The sequence below is a fragment of the Ursus maritimus genome, unplaced genomic scaffold (genome assembly GCF_017311325.1).
Source record: "Ursus maritimus isolate PB19 unplaced genomic scaffold, ASM1731132v1 scaffold_33, whole genome shotgun sequence".
Classification (NCBI taxonomy): Eukaryota; Metazoa; Chordata; class Mammalia; order Carnivora; family Ursidae; genus Ursus; species Ursus maritimus.
The window spans coordinates 29,763,157-29,780,687 of NW_024425897.1; the positions used below are offsets into that span (position 1 = coordinate 29,763,157).

The window sequence follows — 17,531 nt, forward strand, 5'->3', positions numbered from 1 at the left end:
CCCTTCCTGACCCCTCAGGGCACACGCAGAACTGAGGTTCACGTGAGGCTGTAAGAGCCGGGCAGGAGGGGCAGGGTGCTGGAGATGGTGGACGACAGGCCATGACCACCACTTGCCGTGACCTGGACCCAGGGAATCAGAGGCTCCGACCCCTCCCCTGCCCTTGGAATGTGGGTTTCCCTCGCCTTCCCTGCCCCCAGAGGCTGCTCCAAGGACGTGGCCTAGAGACAGTGACGTGGTGTTGAGACCATCTGGATGGTCCCCGTGACGGAGCCCAGTTACGGCCTCGGTATAAACCTGTAAGAGGCGGCAGGTGGTGTGGAGATCTACTCCTCTTGCTGCTGCCAAGACAAGACACGGACGTGAGTTCCCGTGCTGCTCCAAACGGCCGCCTACCAATCTGGAGTGGCCGTCCCTTTCCTTGGTCTCTCCCTGTCCTCAGAGCAGCGGCCAGGTTCACACTCCATCTGGGAAGGTCCCAAGGAGCTTGCAGACCAATGGCCACTGATTAGATCATGAACCCTCGATCCATGGACACTATGTCCAGACTTTGACAGAAAAGGGACACCTTAGACTCCACCGAAAATCTACCAGAACTGAGACATGAATTCACTAAGTTCGCAAGATACAAATTCAATATAGAGAAACCTGCTGTTTTCCTATACGCCATTAATGAAGCAGCAGAAAATGAAATTAAGAAAACAATACCATTTACAGTTGCACAAAAATAAACCAATAAAACATCTCGGAATAAATCTACCGAAGAGGTGAGAGACCTGTACTCTGAAAACCATAAAACACTGAAGAAAGAAATTCAAGGCAACACAAGTGGAAAGACCTTCCACGCTCATGGGCTGGAAGAGCAAATATCGTGGAAATGTCTCTGTCCCAAGGCCATCTACACATTCAATGCAATCCCTGTCAAAATACCAACAACAGTTCTCCCAGAGCTAGACGATCAAGCCTAAAATTTGTATGGAACCAAGAAACACCTTGAAGAGGCAAAACCATCTTGAGAAAGAAAAACAGCCAGAGGCATCACAATCCCAGATTTCAAGCTACATTACAAAGCTGTGATCATCAAGACAGCATGGTACTGGCACAAATACAGGCACACGTATCAGTGCAACAGAACAGAGAACCCAGAAACGGACCCACAACACTGTGGCCAACTCATGTTCGACAGAGGAGACCAGAACATCCAACGGGAAGAGGTTCTCTTCAACAAACAGTGTGAAAACGGGACAGCCACACGTGCAGGAACGAAACTGGGGCGCTTTCTTACACCATAGACCAAAATAAATCCACAGTGGTTTAAAGGCTTTGATGTGAGACAGGAAACCATAAAAATCCTCGAGGAGGACGCAGACAGCAACCTCTGTGACCTCAGCCCCAGCAACTTCTTTCGAAACACGTCTCTAAGGGCAAGAGAAACAAAACCAAAAATGAACTACGGGGATTTCTTCAAAATAAAAAGCTTGTGATCAGCGAAGGAAACGGTCGACAAAACTAAAGGACAACCTACGGAATCGGTAAGAAGTTTGCAAGTGACATGTCTGATAAAGGGCTAGTATCCAAAATATATATTAAGAACGGATACAACTCGATACCTCAAAAAACACATAATCCCTTTTAAAAACGCGCAGAAGACATGAACAGATGTTTCTCCAAAGACGACATCCGGATGGCCAACAGACCATGAAAAGATGCTCAACGTCACTCAGCATCAGGGAAACGGAGATCAAACCACAATGAGATAGCACCTGCTCTCAAGAGTAGGGAGGGTCCTCAATCGTTAGACATGAACTACCCTACAATCCAGTGAGTGCGCTACGGGGTATTTGCCCCCAAAATATGCAAACGCTAATTCACAGGGACACATGCACCCCTACGTTTACAGCCGCGACGTCCACAAGAGCCAGATTATGGAAAGAGCTCAAACGCCCATCGACTGATGGGTGGAGAAGCAGCTGTGGCTCATATCTACAACGGAGTATCCCGCGGCCATAAAGAGGAATACGATCTCGCCACTCGCCAGGACGCCGATGGAGGAAGAGCGTATAACGCAGAGAGAAGTCAGTCGGTGAGAGAAAGACAAGTGCCGTGTAAGTTCACTCATACGTGGAAGTTAACAAACACCACAAACGAGCAAAGGGAGAGAGAGAGAAACCAAGAGACAGACTCTACAGAGAACACGCTGCTGGTCCCCAGTGGGGAGGGGGCGGGGGCGGGGAAACCGGCCACGAGGATTAACGCGCACACCTGTATCACGATGGAAAGAAATTAAACGGACAGTTCGCGTCCCGTCCGCGTGAGCGGGTGGGGAAATAGAGCCTTTCAGAGATTCGCCAGTAGGAGGAAGAACCGTTTCTACTTTTTGCGTAGTAATTTCACAGTAGAGTCTATTAAAATGAAAAAAACAGGTTTGTGGGGGTTTTTTGTTGTTGTTGTTTTGTTTTTCTTCATATTCGGTTTTGGGGGATTTCTTCCCCAGAAATAGAAGTCCTGCTTCGAGAGGATGTCGGTGTTTATTGTTGCCTTACTTGAGTGCCTGGGACCTGAGAACCTCTTTCTAGATACGGTTTAGCTACACTGTGAGGTACTATGCACTTGTCAACACACAAATGTGATGGTTTTTATTGACTTCAAGGGATGGCCACATGGGAGATAAAGAGAAACCCCAAAATCCACATGTACGACCTTGTACACGCAAGCCTCGAAACGAAGCCATTTTACCGCGAAGCAGGAGCGGTAGGCGATGGGGGAGGGGAGGACAGGACCACTTTATTAGTCTCGACAGCCTTCTACTTGTTATAGTTTGTAACAGTTGTGTATCGAAATCAAGAGAGAAAAAAAGCTAAAAAAGATGAAGGGGACCCGTGGTTCCGTGTCACAGCACACGTAGGAAGCCGGCATGGAACGCACGTCCTGCTTGGTGGTGTATGGCGACCTTCAATCTCACAGCACAAATTTCCCCCCCAGCGAGAAGGGGTTCCCTCTTAAGAAACCCTCCCTCCATCATACCGGGAGCGACCCGCGTAGCCTGGGACTTGAAACTTAATAGGCAGGACTTTCTAGACAGATATACGTCCCCCAAGTGTGCCGAGTTCTCTCCAACCTCATTTACGCCCACCTTACACCCTGTGCCAAACACAGATTCTCTGAAAGACAGGAAACCCTGACAGCTCCTTGTGGGACCGGTGGAAGGTATCGCTGGAGGAACCATGGCAACCACTGTTCTCAACTCCAAACTGATCGAATCACACTGGGTTTTAAATACCGAGAAACCAGACAGCCTCGGTCGGACACACAGGCCGTGCAGGTTGGTCGGCAGTGGGCACAGACGGGCACAGTCAGCAGAATACAGAATTGTGTTACAGAATTTCCCACGGAAGTAAACAGCGCAACGGAAATGTGCCAGGAAGCGTTGGAGAAGGCACTAGAAAGAACAACAGACTCAAAACACGACATGAAAGGCATGTCTCTGAGTCCAGACTGACAGCTGTTGCAGGACGCTGGGCTAACACCGGGAGTACTCTTAGAACCAGTCCTGGTTGTGCGGACGCCAGACAGCCCAGCCAGGAGGGAAGGAGACAGCACACAGCCTCGTGTCCTGATTCCTCGGGAAGCTGTGAAATTAGACTACTGGTGCTTCCAGGAGGAAGGAGGACATTGGCTCACCGCACTTCCGTGGTTCCCCGATATGACAAGAGAGAGTGGAGGGAGCCTACGGGCCGCAGGAGCCTCCTTATGACAGAAGGGAAACCGGTTCCCAAGGCGATGTTGGTGGAACGGAACGGATCCCCTACAACTTAGACCTTTGGAGCCGTCTGCAGTACGAGTACCTGGGAACACCCTCGGCCGGGTCCACACAATTCGGGACCTGGGCCCGGGAGCGCAAGCACGGAGCCAAGGCTCCGCCTGACCCACTCGAGTCCAAACAGAACAAAGGGCACACTGTGACGGGCCGTCGACGTCCAGAGCACCGCGCGTCCGACGAGGGGAGGAAATGATATTCCCTGAGGTTACAGAGGACGAAGGAGCTACGAGAAGAGCCTACCTCACTGTGGACTCGCAGAAACCATCCTCATAAAGGAAGTCGCGCGCTGGAAACACAGAGACAGTAAGGGAGCACGTGACGTCGAGACTTCGCAGGAACCACACAGGGAACAGACGCGCGCCCCGAACCAGAGTCCGGATTCCGGCGTCGCGGCGAGCGGAGGCGTGCCTGCCGGAGCTGTGCGCGCTGGTGCCCCGGCGCCTTCCGTCCGCGACCTCTCCTCGCAAACAACGGCCTCGAGAAGCCACGCGTGGTGTAAGAGGCCGACTGCGGATCGACTGGATATGGCACCAACGTTCGGGTTTCGTTGCTGGGCTCATAGCCTCACAGCAGGGATCTAGTTCCGTGCGCGGTCATGACGTGCGGTTGAACGAATGTGCATCAAGGGGAAACCGCTGGCGAAGTCGGATTGTTTGTGGTCTAGGCGATGTAGGAGCGCGGGGCGGACGGATACTTCTGTGCACCTGCGTGTGCGGGGCACTGGGTCCCGGGGTGAATTCGTGCGGGCCTGGGAGCCACGGGGGGGATGGCCGTGTGTGGGTTTGACGGATTTCACATCCACTCCTTCGTGGCCAAGAGGCAGATTGCTCTTAACAGCGACCTTGTTTGATACAAGAGTGCGGGCGGTGGCCTAGGGCGGCTTCCTCTGCTCCCTTCTCCCCCAGAAGAGCTCAGCAGCTCGGCGGCCGCGGGGCCCCACTGGGGGCTCATCAGTGCAGACACAGGGGCACGGGGACCATGAATACCCAGAGCTGGGGGACTAGCCCAGACTGCCCGGTCTGCGCAAGGCTACAGCTTGCCGATCCAGGACTCCTGCTGTGGAGGAGCCCCTTCACGGGCGGGGTGAAAGGCAGGCAAAGACCCCAGGGAAGGACATGCGGCCCTTCAGCACCAGCGCCCTCCTTCTCTGGAAACGAGCTCTGGCAACACTGAACCCTGACTCTGACTCTGGCAGCTGGAGGTCAGACCGCCGCTGGCGAGGGTGCCTCTGATTCCGACAGAAGTACACCCACTACATTTGAGGTTTGCTGCTCTCACCCCCCTCACCTGGACACTAGTGTGATGAGTCTGGCACGAGCCTGAGTGTGCTATTTACTGGTAAATTAAAAACCAGTAATTGGCGGGAGATACTCGCTCAGTGAGCCAACATGAAAGACACGGACGGCAAAGACAACCAGTGTGAGCGTTGCTGGCCCCCAAACCCGACACGCCGGGGGGGGCACGAGAGTGTGTGGGTGCAGGTTTGGGCTTGGACTTGGGCAGACGCAGGTCCCCACATGTCTGCTCTGCGCCCCGACCTCCCTGTTCAGCCCGGCTCCCCTGACTGGAGCTCACACGTGCACAGGACTCACCCCGTCCCTGCCCTGGCAGCCAGGGCGCCGTCCAGCCACCTATGCCTTGTGTCCCACGGAGAAGCCCACCCCTGAAATCCTCTGGACGCCCCGCAAATGCGGCAAGTGCGGCTAGTGTGCTCACTGTTGTGAGGCCCAGTTCTGTCAGCGCACAAGGCTCCCAGGTGCGGCTCGTGAGGACACCGCGGTCAGCCCGCGCCGAGTCCGTCCTCTGAGGCTTCAAGCCCTCCGCTCTGCCTCCAGGAACACCGGCGGTGTGTGGGTCTGCGCTGCGGAAACAGGCAGATGCCCATGTACCCCAGGACCCTCCGTGGCGCCCCTCAGACCCTCGCCGGGCGATCCTGACTCCACGCACCTGGGCGGCCGCATTGCTCAGTAAACACGCGTCGCGCCGCGCAGGAGAGGCTGGGGTCGCGGAGCCTGCCGAGCGGGTCGGTCTGCAACTTGCACGGCCTCCAGGCTGGAGGGAGCCCGCCCCCAAATCTTTCTTAGAGCCTTTCCAGGGGCCAAGCTCCGTGCCATTTGCACTGGCTGCCTGAGGAGGGCCCCGCCTTCTCCCGAGCTCAAGGCCCTGAGGGTCGCACCCAAGGACCACGCGGCCAGTGGACCCAGGCCCACCTGGCAGCGCAGTCTGGCTCCTGCAGCTCGGGCGCAAGGAAGCCCCCACGCGCGCAGGTGCCGGCCTGCAGTCGGTGGAGCGCGTGCGGCCGCCAGCTGAGCCCGGGGACGCCGCCACACCCCCCACACTGGCCACGCGCGCCCTGGAGCTCCTGACCCGGGCAGCTCGTCAATGTGCGACACCCCTACTGTCCGCCGCGGAGGCCCTGGAAACCGGTGCAGATTCGGGACAGCGAGACACCCCACAGCCTCCGGAACACAGAAGGCACCCCAAGCCCTGTGTCACGGGGACGGCTTGCCTCGGTGCCCTCAGCCCCTGCAACTGGCCGCCTGCCTGGGGTCAGGCTGACCCGGCATCGAGGCTCCAGGTGTCTGTGGCTGGAAAACACCCCGCCAGCCACCCAGGCCCCTGCGACCGAGGTCGACCCCGCTCCTCCAGCTTTACCTCTGGGGGCGAGATAGGCGCAGGTGTGCAGCCTCGGGCTGGGAATTAGGCAGCGGATTGGACGCCAGGGGCCCGCCCCCTCCCAGCCGCTCTGCGCGCTCGCCCTCTTCTGGGTCCCTGGCTCCCCGCCCCTGCGCGGTTCACGCATGCGCGCTAGGCAGGCCTTCACCTGCGCGGTGGGAGCCGGGTCCACACCAGAACCAGCCGGAGAGACTTCCGAGAGGAGGGATCCCAACCCCGGACTCTTTCCGAGCTGGCGGGAGCGGCCGGTCTCCATGCGGCCTGTCTGCGCGATGGGTCCCCGGCTTCCCCAGCCTTCCAAGCTCCCCGGGTCCCTTGCGGGAGGATTCACCGCCCGCTGGCCCCTCCCATCGCTGGAAAGGTAGTGCACTCGCCTCCAGATGGGCCTTCAGGGGGCATATGTGCCTCTGTGTCGTAAGGCTTTGAACGAGCCTGAGTCCAGTACCCCGGAACAGCCTCCCCCTGTGACCTGGCCTCTTCCCACAGCTGCGCTGCTCGAGGGGCCCCCGGCTGCACCCCCTGTGCGGCCTGCACAGCGCCCTCTGTCCCTTGCCAGCCCCCCTTGGGCTCCAGAGGGCACCTCGGTCCCGTGGAGCTCCGGGCCCTCCTCAGAGCCTCTGACCGGCCTCAGAGTGAAGGGAGCCCACCCTGGGACGGTCTTTGAGGGGGTACATTGAACCCCACAGTGGACTGCCTGCCCAATGGGGTCCCAGGCCTCTCCAGCAAAGGAGGCTCCCAGGCGTCTCTCTGGAAGACACCCGACCGTGCCTCTCGACCCTCGCTGCCCAACCGCCCAGATTGTCCAGCTCAGGCTTTAGAGGCCATACGCGCCGTTGTGCAGGAGACGGCTTGGATCCCCCGATGCCAAGTGTCTCTGAGGCAGCTCCCAGGCCCAGATTCTGCACCCGCGGCCCCTTTAGGTCCGGGCATCCCCGGCCTGCGGCGGCTGCGCACGCGCCCTTGGCTCACGCTCTGTGCGCCTCCGAGAACACCTGCACCAAGGTGGCTGCCGGGCCGCCTTCCCTGTGGTCTCTGGGGGGACGTTGGTGTCGGACCTGCTCCCCCAGGGCATGCGGAGGGGCTCGGGTTCCACCTAAGGACCCCTGTGTCAGGTCGGGGCCTCCCAGTTGGGCCTGAGCAGCTCGTTCTCAGCCGCAACTTCCATGTTAATGTCTTTTCACTTGCTGTGGCCTCCCAATGCAAGCGTTCATCTGTTGCTCAATTAAAGACAGAAATCTTGGGGCGCCTGGGGGGCTCGGTGGGTTAAGCGCCTGCCTTCGGGTCAGGTCATGATCCCAGAGTCCTGGGATGAAGTCCCAGATCCGGGCGGGGGTGGAGTCCCTGCTCAGCGGGGAGTCTGCTTCTCCCTCTGTCTGCTGCTCTCCCCCTGCTCGTGCTCTCTCTCTCTTAAGGAAAAAAAAAAAAAAGATAAATGGTATTTCTTAGAATTTAAAAAATAATAATAAAAGTAAAGACAGAGAACTCTCTTCCAAATCTCAAAAGGGAACTTGTCTTTTGGATGATGCAATTTAGGAACTACGTGTAGCTGCTAGAAATACAGGCGTGGAAATGACTTGGGTCAGATTCTCCGTGAATCTGGCGTAAGCAGTGGGGACAGTCAGGACTGTCACAGCCGCTCCGCCGTCTGCCCCCCCCACAGCTGGTGGGGTAACTGTGGGTCTCCTTGGGGAACTGTCTGTGCAAGCCTTTCATCTGCTTTCTAGCTGGGTTGTTTAGTAACTGTTAAGTTCCGACAGTTTTTTATATATTCTGGATACAAGTCCTTTGTTAGATGTGTTCATTCTCTTCACACGGTCTACCTTAGGGGCGCCTGGCAGGCTCAGTGGGTGGAGCACGTGGTGCTTAACCTCAGGGTCGTGAGTTCGAGCCCCACATTGGGTGTAGAGATTATGTAAAAATAAAATATTTTTTAAAAACAGTATCATAGAACAAAAGTTCTTAATTTTAGTGGTTTATCTACTTTTTGTCTTATGAGTGACGTGTGGTCACATCTAAGAACTCTATTGAATCCAAGGTCAAGAAAATATCCTATTTTTAAAAAAGATTTATTTATTTACTTATTTATTTATTATTTATTGGGGGGGGGCAGAAGGAGAGAGAGAATCTCCAGCAGATTCCCTGCTAGGTGCAGAGCCCGACGCAGGGCTCGATCCCACGACCATGAGATCATGCCTGAGTGGAAACCAAGAGCTGGACGCTCAATGGACTGTGCCACCCATGAGCCCCTATCCTATTCTTCTTCTAAATGCTTTACATCTTGTGTTATATATTTAGATCTGTTCCTTTTTTTTTTTTTAAGTATGCTTTATGGCTTACCTGAGCTGTTCTTACTAGGATAGAAGCAATGGCTTTTCCTAACTTTCTCTGCAAGGATCATCTTAGCTCTAGGCTAAGGAAGAGGAAGGGGGGAGGAAGAGGGAGGGGAGGAGGGGGAGGAGGTGGAGGAGGAGGAGGAGAGGAACGAGGGGAATTATTTTTAATGGAGCCCAGAAAAGAAGCCTCGTGTGAGCAGCTGTGGGTAATGGAAAGCCCAGAGGACGGTTCTCCAGGTGACTAAGGCGCTATGCTCTGGAAACAGCAAGAAGCTGCTGGGGGGATAGGCTTTAAGTTAGCGGGGGTGTATGTGCCAAGAGATGCTTCAGGAACTGGGGCCAGAGGGGGGAGGAGGAGTGACCTGGGGAAGCAGGTGCCCCTCCAGGGCATCCTCAGTTCCGTTCTGCTCTTATACCTTGTGTTTCGTGTCCGTCAGCAACGCTTAGCGGACCCTCTTCAGTTTGAACAATTGACTGATTATTTCTGCTGCAAGAACCAAAGGCGTTTGTGCACGGGGAGGGGCTTGCCGCCACGCGTCTTAAATGCTCCATCTCTGAGCCTTTCCCTTCCAGGTAAGACTTAATCTCTCAACGCAACCTTGTACGTGACCACTTCTCCAGATTGTTTTTACCTTTGTTGTCTGGAAAAAACAAAAACAAAACAAATGGACGTGACAAAACCTGTTGGGTCAATCAGCTGGTGTTTATTCATGTGACGGTTCCGGTAGCTGCGATCCGTTCTCGCACCGTCCGCCTCAGGAGGTCACCGCTAGGAGGAGGGACAGAGGTGTCTGATACCTACAGGTTTCCACAGCCCAGAAAGAGCAGCGTGGAACCACGAGCCAAGCTCCCAGGCAAACTCAGGCCCGAGATCCCGCTGAGCTGCCTGCTGCCAGGTTCACGCCAGCTCTTCCGCGCAGCTTTGCTTTCCTGTCACTGAAGGACAGTGAGAAAAAGTGAGAAAACGCGCGGGAGAGACAGGTGCCTCTCAGCTCCCCCACCCTCACCGCTGGGATCAGCTGGGGCAGGGGCAGCATGAACACGTTTCCGTCAGCGCCGCTGTGCCGGTGCTACTCTGGAAGCCAATGATAGAGCAGTGAGCAAGATGTGGTCATGTGCTCAAAAATGTGGGCCTTCCCTGTGGGGCAGAGACCCCTCTGTGACCAGAAAGAAGATACCGATTCCAGCCTCAAGACCCTACCCAACACCCACACAACACGGCCCCTGCGTGTTCTCTCCGCAGCCCCCGAAGCCCGTCCCCAGTTGCTGCGGCACCCCCATCTCCAACCGTCCACGCCCTTGTCTCCCATACCCACCCCGCATCCTCTCACCGTCTCCGACACCCCCATCTCCGTCCCCCATCTTCGTCCCCACGTCTCCACCCCCACCACCCTGTCTCCAACCCCCACCCCGTCTTCATCCGCCCACATCCCCACGTGCCCCCCCATCTCTAGGGCACCGCACATGTCTTGTGCCCTAGGAGGCTGACCTCTGGGGCTGTGTCACTTGACCTCTGTCCTTCTGGTTTTGCAGTTACTGTTCAGCTACCGCAAGGGTCCAGAAGGGAGGGTGGAAGGAGAGAGCAGCTCCGGAGAGGTCCTCCGTCGGGCCTGTCCGGCCCCCTCCCCTCCCTCAGCCCCACTGTTGTGAATCCTGATGCTGCCCCGTGCTTGAGGTCCGCCACCCAGCCACACATCTGACGGCCCTTCACCAGGCGTGTGGCACCTGCTTCGTACTGGGACCCCAGCGCACCAGGAGACCCCATTCTGCCCATGACCTCTTCCCTTTTGTGAGGCCTCACCCGTGCTTTCCTGCTCAAGGAAACGGACATGGAGGCCAGTCTGCAGACAGCAGGTGTCAGCCTGCCCGGGAAGGGGACGCCCAGCGGGTTTGGAGACACGGCCACATTCACTGGCTGCAGGACTTCCATGCGGGAAGCACCTCCATCCCGGGTGGGTGCGAGGGGACTCACCAAAGGCAGGCACTGGGCCAGGAGCCCGCTCCGGCGGACACAGCAGGGGCGGCTGAGCTCGTTCAGCACGAGGCAGCACTGGCTGTGGCACTCCTTGTGGTGGCTGCAGTAGGCCCCGTTGGGCTGGGGACACAGAGGGGAGTCTGGTGCCCGCCTCCCGCCCCGCCCCGCCCCGCCTCGCCGGGCCACCCGCTAGCCCCTCACTTTGCGCCACGGCGTGCACTGCAGGAAGATGGTCTTGGGCTTGCAGAACATCTGCGAGCGGGAGCTGTTGGTGACGCAGCAGCGGCTCTTGCACTCGGCATGATCAGAGCAGGTGTGCCTGTTGGGCTGCCAGGACACGGAGCCCCCGTGCTCTCGACCACCGCCCCCCGCTGTGGGCGGCTCTGGCTAGCAGTGCCCAGCCCCCGCCTCGCCCCGCCACCTGCCCCACCCCCTCGCCCCGTCATCCCGCCCCCTCCTCGCCCCGCCCCCCGCCCCGCCGCCCCGCCGGGCACACCTTCTGCCAAGGCAAGCACTTGAGGAAGATGGTCTTGGACGTGCAGAACGTCTGCGGGTTCAGGCTGTTGGTGACGCAGCAGCGGCTCTGGCATTGGGCGTGATCATCGCACGCATCTCCCATCCGCTGCAAAGCCGGGCAGGTACCGGGTGTCGCGGGAGACCCAGCTTCCCGCTAGGGCTTCCCCATTTAGGAACACCCTCCCCTTCTTTCTGCGTCCCTTCAAGTTTCCTGGAATATTCCAGACCTGGTGGGACCGATGGCCGGGGGAGCCAGAGGAAAGGGAGAGGAAGGGAGCTAGTGTGGTCTGTGTCTGCCCTGAGCCACATGGACGGGAGGGTAAACCGAGGCACGGAGGATGCGAGAAGGAGCAGCAGGGCAGGAAGGAGACGCTCTCGCGGCTCTTCCGGGCTCAGAGAGGGCAAGTGCCTGCCGGGGTCACAGAGCCAGCCCAGAGCTGTGGCTGGGGTCTCACCCCACCCTGCAAAGCTGCCTCACTTGGCTCCAGGCCCCGGTCTCTCTCGAACCCTTTGATCCAAGTTCTCAAACTTTTGGTCTCAAAACTCCTTTGCAAACTCAAAAAATTACTAAGGCGCCCAAAGCTGTTGTTGCTGTGCGTTTCAGCTAATGACCTCTCCGGCGTAGGCACTAACTCAGGAAGTTTTACGTATTTATGCGTAACCCTATTTAAAAATAGGGTCCCCGTCCCATGTTAACATAAAGAACAACTTTTATGAAAAATAGGTATATCTTCCAAAGCGAATGTGCGGAGTGCCAAGTGGCACGTTCTGCCTGGGCGCAGGGCCTCCTGCCCGGCTTCCCGCGGCTGGGACTGCTGCGTGTGGGGGCTCCGGGGCCTGGGAGGGTGCCACCCGTGCCCCCAGTGGAGGGAGGTGCAGGGCCGAGCCTCACACACAGCTAGAAGGAGCCAACCAAGTGCACCGGGTCCCCCAGCAGGGCCCGCAGACCCCGGGTCCCAGAGCGCCCGGGGGCTGAGGCGCCCACACTGGAGGGTTTTCATACAGGGAAAACTTGGGTTGGGTTTGGTTTTGAAGTCCTTACTGACTTAAAATTGAAGCTGGGAAGGCGCTCAGAGACCGGGACCTGGAGCCAAGTGAGGCAGCTTTGCAGGTGAGAAGCGGCCAGAGGAGGAAGCTCACTCCTGTCCTGGGGCGCCGAGGGAGTTCTGGGTGATGGCCCAACACCAGGCATCCAGATCCCTTCTCCCCTGCCTCACGAGGGGCCCCGAGTCCCCGGCCTCCAGCGGGGTACCCGCCGTGCAGTGGGTGCTGTGGACGTGGGGGGACTTGTGCATTAGGGAGGTGAAGAGGAGACAACAGGACAGGCACTCTCACGTTGCCCACACCCCTCCCAGTGCATACGCTTTGCTCTGGCCCCACCCCACCCCCACCGTGCTGCCCTCTGGCCTGGATTTGGTGTTGGGATCCTAGGCACCAGAATCAGCCGTCCTGGGGGCCCCAATGCCTGGGGAAGAGGATGTGTGCCAGGCACCCTCCTTTTCAGGAGCCCAGACAAGACCCGTGGGGATGGGCACCTGCAGAAAAGGGGCTGGGAGCCCCAGGGAGCTGGAGTAGGTAGGGGCCGCCTCTGCGGGTGAATGCCGCGGCGTGTGCGCTTACCTTGTGGAACAGAAACACGCTCTTGGTCCTCCAGGCCAAGGACGTAGGCAGCAGCGAGAGCAGCAGCAGCAGACGCCCGGCGCACGCCATGGGGCTCGTGGCTCGTCAATGCCCCAGATGGCCATCCCTGCCCCCACAGCACCTGCGTGGGCACCTGCTTCCTTCCCCCTGTCCCCATCTTTCTCTTGCAAAATAGATTTTTTTAAATTAATAGACATTATTTTCTAGAACAGTTTAAGGTTTACAGAAAAATTGTGCAGCGAGTACAGAGAGTTCCCATACAGCCTCCCTTCCCCTCCCTGCTTCCCTGTTATGAACTCTGTGGGCGTGGTGGGCTTGTTACAACCACTCAGCTGATATTGATACATTGTTACAACCGGGAGTCCACAGCTTCCCTTAGGGCTCCTGGTGCTCCATGTTCTGTGGGTTGGACAAATGCCACCACATCAGCCCACAGTGTTTTCACTGCCCTAAAACCGCTGGCCTCCACCTGTTCATCCCTGCCCACGAAACCCTGGCAACCATGGATGTTTTGGGGTATCATTTTGGGCCCGTCGTTTGCCTCTTCCCCGGCGTGCTGAAGTTGGGACTCTACAAAGGCAGCCTTTCCAGACTGGCTTCCTTCACCCACTAAGACTCATCTAAGCTTCCTCTGTGTCTTCTATGGCTTGATAGCAAATCTCTTCTTATCACTGAGTGGAAAATGAATTTTCAACACCCTTCCTCCAGGGAATGATTGTGCCTCTCTGAGTTAAACAGGAGCCTCCCTGCTGTTAGCACCCTTGGGACCCTCATGGCTGAGCCCCCCTGCTCAGTCCAGCAGGCGGGCAGGACTGCGGGGCCCAGCCGTCCCCGCCCACACGCTGGGGTGGAGTGCCTGCAGGTTGGGCAAGTGGGCACAGCAGCCCCCCGCCACAGGTGACTCTCCCATCCTGGATCCAGGATGGATTGCCAGGAGTCCCAGGTTAGCCTCAGATCTAAACCTAAGCCGCCCCCACCCCACATGGTTTCTGGTTGCCTCGCTGGCTATTCATAAAGCTGACGGTTTGGCCTCCAATTCTGCCCCTCGTTCTTTTACTGTTTTAGATAAGGTGATATTAGAGCACCTGTGTGGGCTCAGTCGGCTGGGTGTCTGCCTTCGGCTCAGGTCATGATCCCGGGGTCCTGGGATCGAGTCCGCGTCGGACTCCGTGCTCAGTGGAGAGCCTCCTTCCCCTCCGCCCCCCGCCCTCTGCTGTTCCCCCTGCTTGAGCTCTCTCGGGCGTGCTCTCTTTCAAATAAATATATAAAATCTTTTTAAATTTTTTTCAATAAGAAAATGAACAATTCAGTGGCATTTACTGCATTTTTTCAAAAAGATTTTTTTACTTTAGAGAGAGCACGTGAGCACGAGTGGGGGGAGAAGCAGAGGGAGAGAAAGTATCTTAAGCAGACGCCCCGCTGAGCACAGGGCCCAATTTCGAGGCTCAATCTCACAACCCTGAGATCATGACCTGAGCCAAAACTAAGAGTCGGATGCTCAACCGACTGAGCCCCCCAGGCACCCCCGTCTAGGGCATTCTTAATGTTGTGAAACCACGTCTTCTATCTAGTTCCAGAACATTCATTCCGTCATCCCATAGCACAACCCAGAGTCCATCAGCCTTCACTCCCCGTTCTTTCTGGTGTCTTCTGGAGGTCAGAGCCTGTGGCGAGCGTTCTGACACTGAGGCCTCAAACCCAACCCGCTGTATTCCAAAGCCCTGTGGGCACAGGAGGGGTGCCCCCCCCACTCTGAACCTCTGGCCCCAGGCCTGTGTTTCCTGCTCGCTCTCCCCACCTTCTCATCCACGTTCCAGAACCTCTCCTCAAATTTGTCTCCCTGCGCCGTTGGCGGTGCTCCCCTCAGGACTGCCAGCCCCTGACCCAGGGCCCACGAGCCTCAAACTCAGACCTGCCTTGGGTTCCCATCCCAGGTTCCCTCTATTTGCTGCAGGGCCTTTCTGGGACCTTGTTTCCCTGTCTGTGAGGGGAGAGGTGGGCTCCCACTGTCCCATCTGTGTCCCCTGAACCTCTGGTTTCCAGATGGTTCCAGGGAAGCCAGGCTCATCTCCCCCCCCCCATTGTTCCTTACTGGGGTCCCTTGTGCTGCAAAGCAGAGAGGAATTCTGTTTGCTGACCTTCCCAGACGGCTCAGGTCCCGAGGCCAGGAGCACTCCAACTGCTAATCTCCCCCTGGGGCTGGTCACACTGGGGGCCAGGAATTCGGAAGCACAGAACCCAGGAAAATAGGCAGACACACAGTGGCCTGTGTGCTTGGAGGGGACGCAGAGGGAGGAGGAGGGCCGGTGGCCAAGCAGGACGGTGCAGGACGGTGGAGCCGACACAGGGCTGCCCGGGGTCGCCCGGACGGGGGGCAGGCTGCTCGTCAGGAAGGTCACAAGGAGACGCTGGACCAGGTATTGGGGCAGGGAGGGGTCCACGACGGCTCTGCTTAACCTCCTGCTCGTCTCACATCAACAGGAGCGCTCGCTGGTCCGAGCCACCAACGGGGGCATTGTCCCCAGAGCACAGCATCCTTTCACCTCCACAAAAGGATCCAGAAATCACCTGGTGCCGACGTGAAATGCAACCTCCCGTAAGGACGGATTCAGCACCACAGACATCTCAGAACGGCGAGAGAGGTTCACACCGGTTTTACTGCAAATCACGGGATATATCGCCTGGGTTTTGGGTTTTCTGTCATTTGATACTTCAGTTTCCCTGCAGTCACCGTAGCTCGTACCCAAAAAAAGCATCGCTGCGGCATTTCATTCACAAGTTTCGCGGATCGGGCTCAAAACAGACGCAGCCACATGAACCAGGAGCCTATGTGGGTGCCGTCAGCGGAGACTGAGGAAGACAGGGAGGCGGAGCGCGGGGACCCACTGGGCGCGGCACAGACGGCACCGCTGCTCCTTCACTTTCCACCTGTAAGCAGGCACCTCACGGTCTATCTGGGCAGGTGTGGTAACGGTGTTTGCACATCTTCCCCCCCCAGAGAAGCAGGGCCAGGTCGGGTTGCCCTCTGCCACGTGGGGGTCTCACCTGCTGGCGGACGGCCATGTGTGAGGGGGTGGGGTCCCCGCACGCTGCCCAGCACAGTGCGAGCAGGGCGTAAGCATGGCATTCCAGGGCTGTCTCTGCCCAGATGTTCTGGGGACACTGAGGCTGCCCACCCGGTGGCTCCCGCCAGCACTTCCCAGACCCCGAGGCCCCCGAGGTCGGGCTGTGGTTCATACCATTCAGAAACAGTTCTCATGAGGTGGCCGCGTATCTCCATGGTGCAAACCAAGACCCAGCTTTTGGTCCTGGACGACGGCATATCCGAACAGACGGTGGCCAGACCGTCCATAGGTGGAACTCTGGCCCCCGGTCTCTCAGCTGGCCCTGGACGACCAGCCCTGGGCCAGCGACGACGGCTTCCCCAGCTCAGGACCAGCCTGAGAAGCCAAATATTCCCCCCAACCACCCACGTGGGACACCTATACCCGTCCGCTAGGGCTTCTCAACACATACCACACGGCGGGCGGGCTGACCACGCACATTCGTCCCTCACCGTCCTGGAGGCTGGATGTCCGGACCCAGCTGTCCCTCCTGAGGCCCCTCTCCTGGGACGCAGACACCCGGCTCCCTGTGCTGTGCTCACGAGCTGGGCGGCATCCCGCTCTGCTGACCACTCCCCCTGTGCTGGAGAAAGGACACCGGTCGAGGGAGTCGGGTAGACATTTTCGAAGATAAACCAGCAAAACCACGGCCGCTGTAAGTCCTGTTTCCGTACCCTATCAAACCTAACGAATAGGAGTGTTATAACTTTATAAAAGCTAAATTTGAATCACAGCTTGAACGTTTGAAAATGTTGAACTTGCTGTGTTCTTTTTGTCCTTTAAACAGAAGTAAAAAACCTTATGGTCTCAGACCTTCCCATGGGCCTTTGAGAAGTTCACAGGCCAGTTCCTAAAATTGGGCCTGATGTGCCTGATCCGTCCTGCAGTCCACACCCCACGGGAACACACCGTCCACACAGAGAAGCTCCAGCCCACCGCTGTCCACAGCAGCCAAGAGGTGGGAGCAGCCCCAGCGTCCAGGACGAAGGGTACACAAAACGTGGTCCATCATGCAGAGAAATATGTCACCTTAAGAAAGAAGGCACTTGTGACGCCTGCCACAACCTGGATGGACCCTGAGGACGCGGTGCCGAGGGAAAGAGGCCGGGGCCGGAGGGACAGACACTGCAGCAAGATCCCACTCACCCCAGGGCCCAGAGCCGGCGGGGTCCTAGAGACGGAGCAGGCGGTGGCCGCCAGGGGCTGGGGCGGGGCCCGTGTTTAGTGGGGACAGAACGTTAGTTTGGGAAGATGAGAGAGTCCCAGGTGGACGGTGGTGGCGGCTGACGACCGACCGTGTGAAGGTGCTTAAGGCCCCTGACCTGCACCATTACGAAGGCCAGAAGATAAAATGTTGACCCGTATCTTCCCACAGAAAATCAAAAGCCGCAGGCCCCCCTCACCCTCCCTGGAGGCGTGGCTGTTCCTGAACTTGAAGATGGGGCATTCACAAACCCCCCCCCCCC

At 57.6% G+C, this 17,531-nt stretch overlaps 1 protein-coding gene across 1 annotated transcript; it reads right to left on the minus strand.

Annotated features, from left to right (window-relative positions):
- Positions 1-9,537: 9,537 nt before the first annotated feature.
- LRCOL1 (leucine rich colipase like 1) lies at positions 9,538-13,030 on the minus strand. Its single transcript, XM_040620095.1, has 5 exons — positions 12,941-13,030; positions 11,301-11,426; positions 11,006-11,131; positions 10,802-10,924; positions 9,538-9,627 (listed from the first exon to the last, which is right to left on the minus strand). Exons 1-5 carry the CDS (start codon positions 13,028-13,030, stop codon positions 9,538-9,540), a joined length of 555 nt encoding a protein of 184 aa, XP_040476029.1.
- Positions 13,031-17,531: the final 4,501 nt, after the last annotated feature.

Bases quoted from the DNA above. Each gene is read 5' to 3' on its own strand.
- LRCOL1 (XM_040620095.1), bottom strand. From the start codon at position 13,030: ATGGCGTGCGCCGGGCGTCTGCTGCTGCTGCTCTCGCTGCTGCCTACG. The intron at 10,925-11,005 runs GTGAGGGGCTAG...CTGTGTCCCCAG, and splicing joins AGTGCACGCCGTGGCGCAAA to CCCAACGGGGCCTACTGCAG. The intron at 9,628-10,801 runs GTGAGTCCCCTC...GGAAACCTGTAG, and splicing joins TGGCCCAGTGCCTGCCTTTG to GTATCAGACACCTCTGTCCC.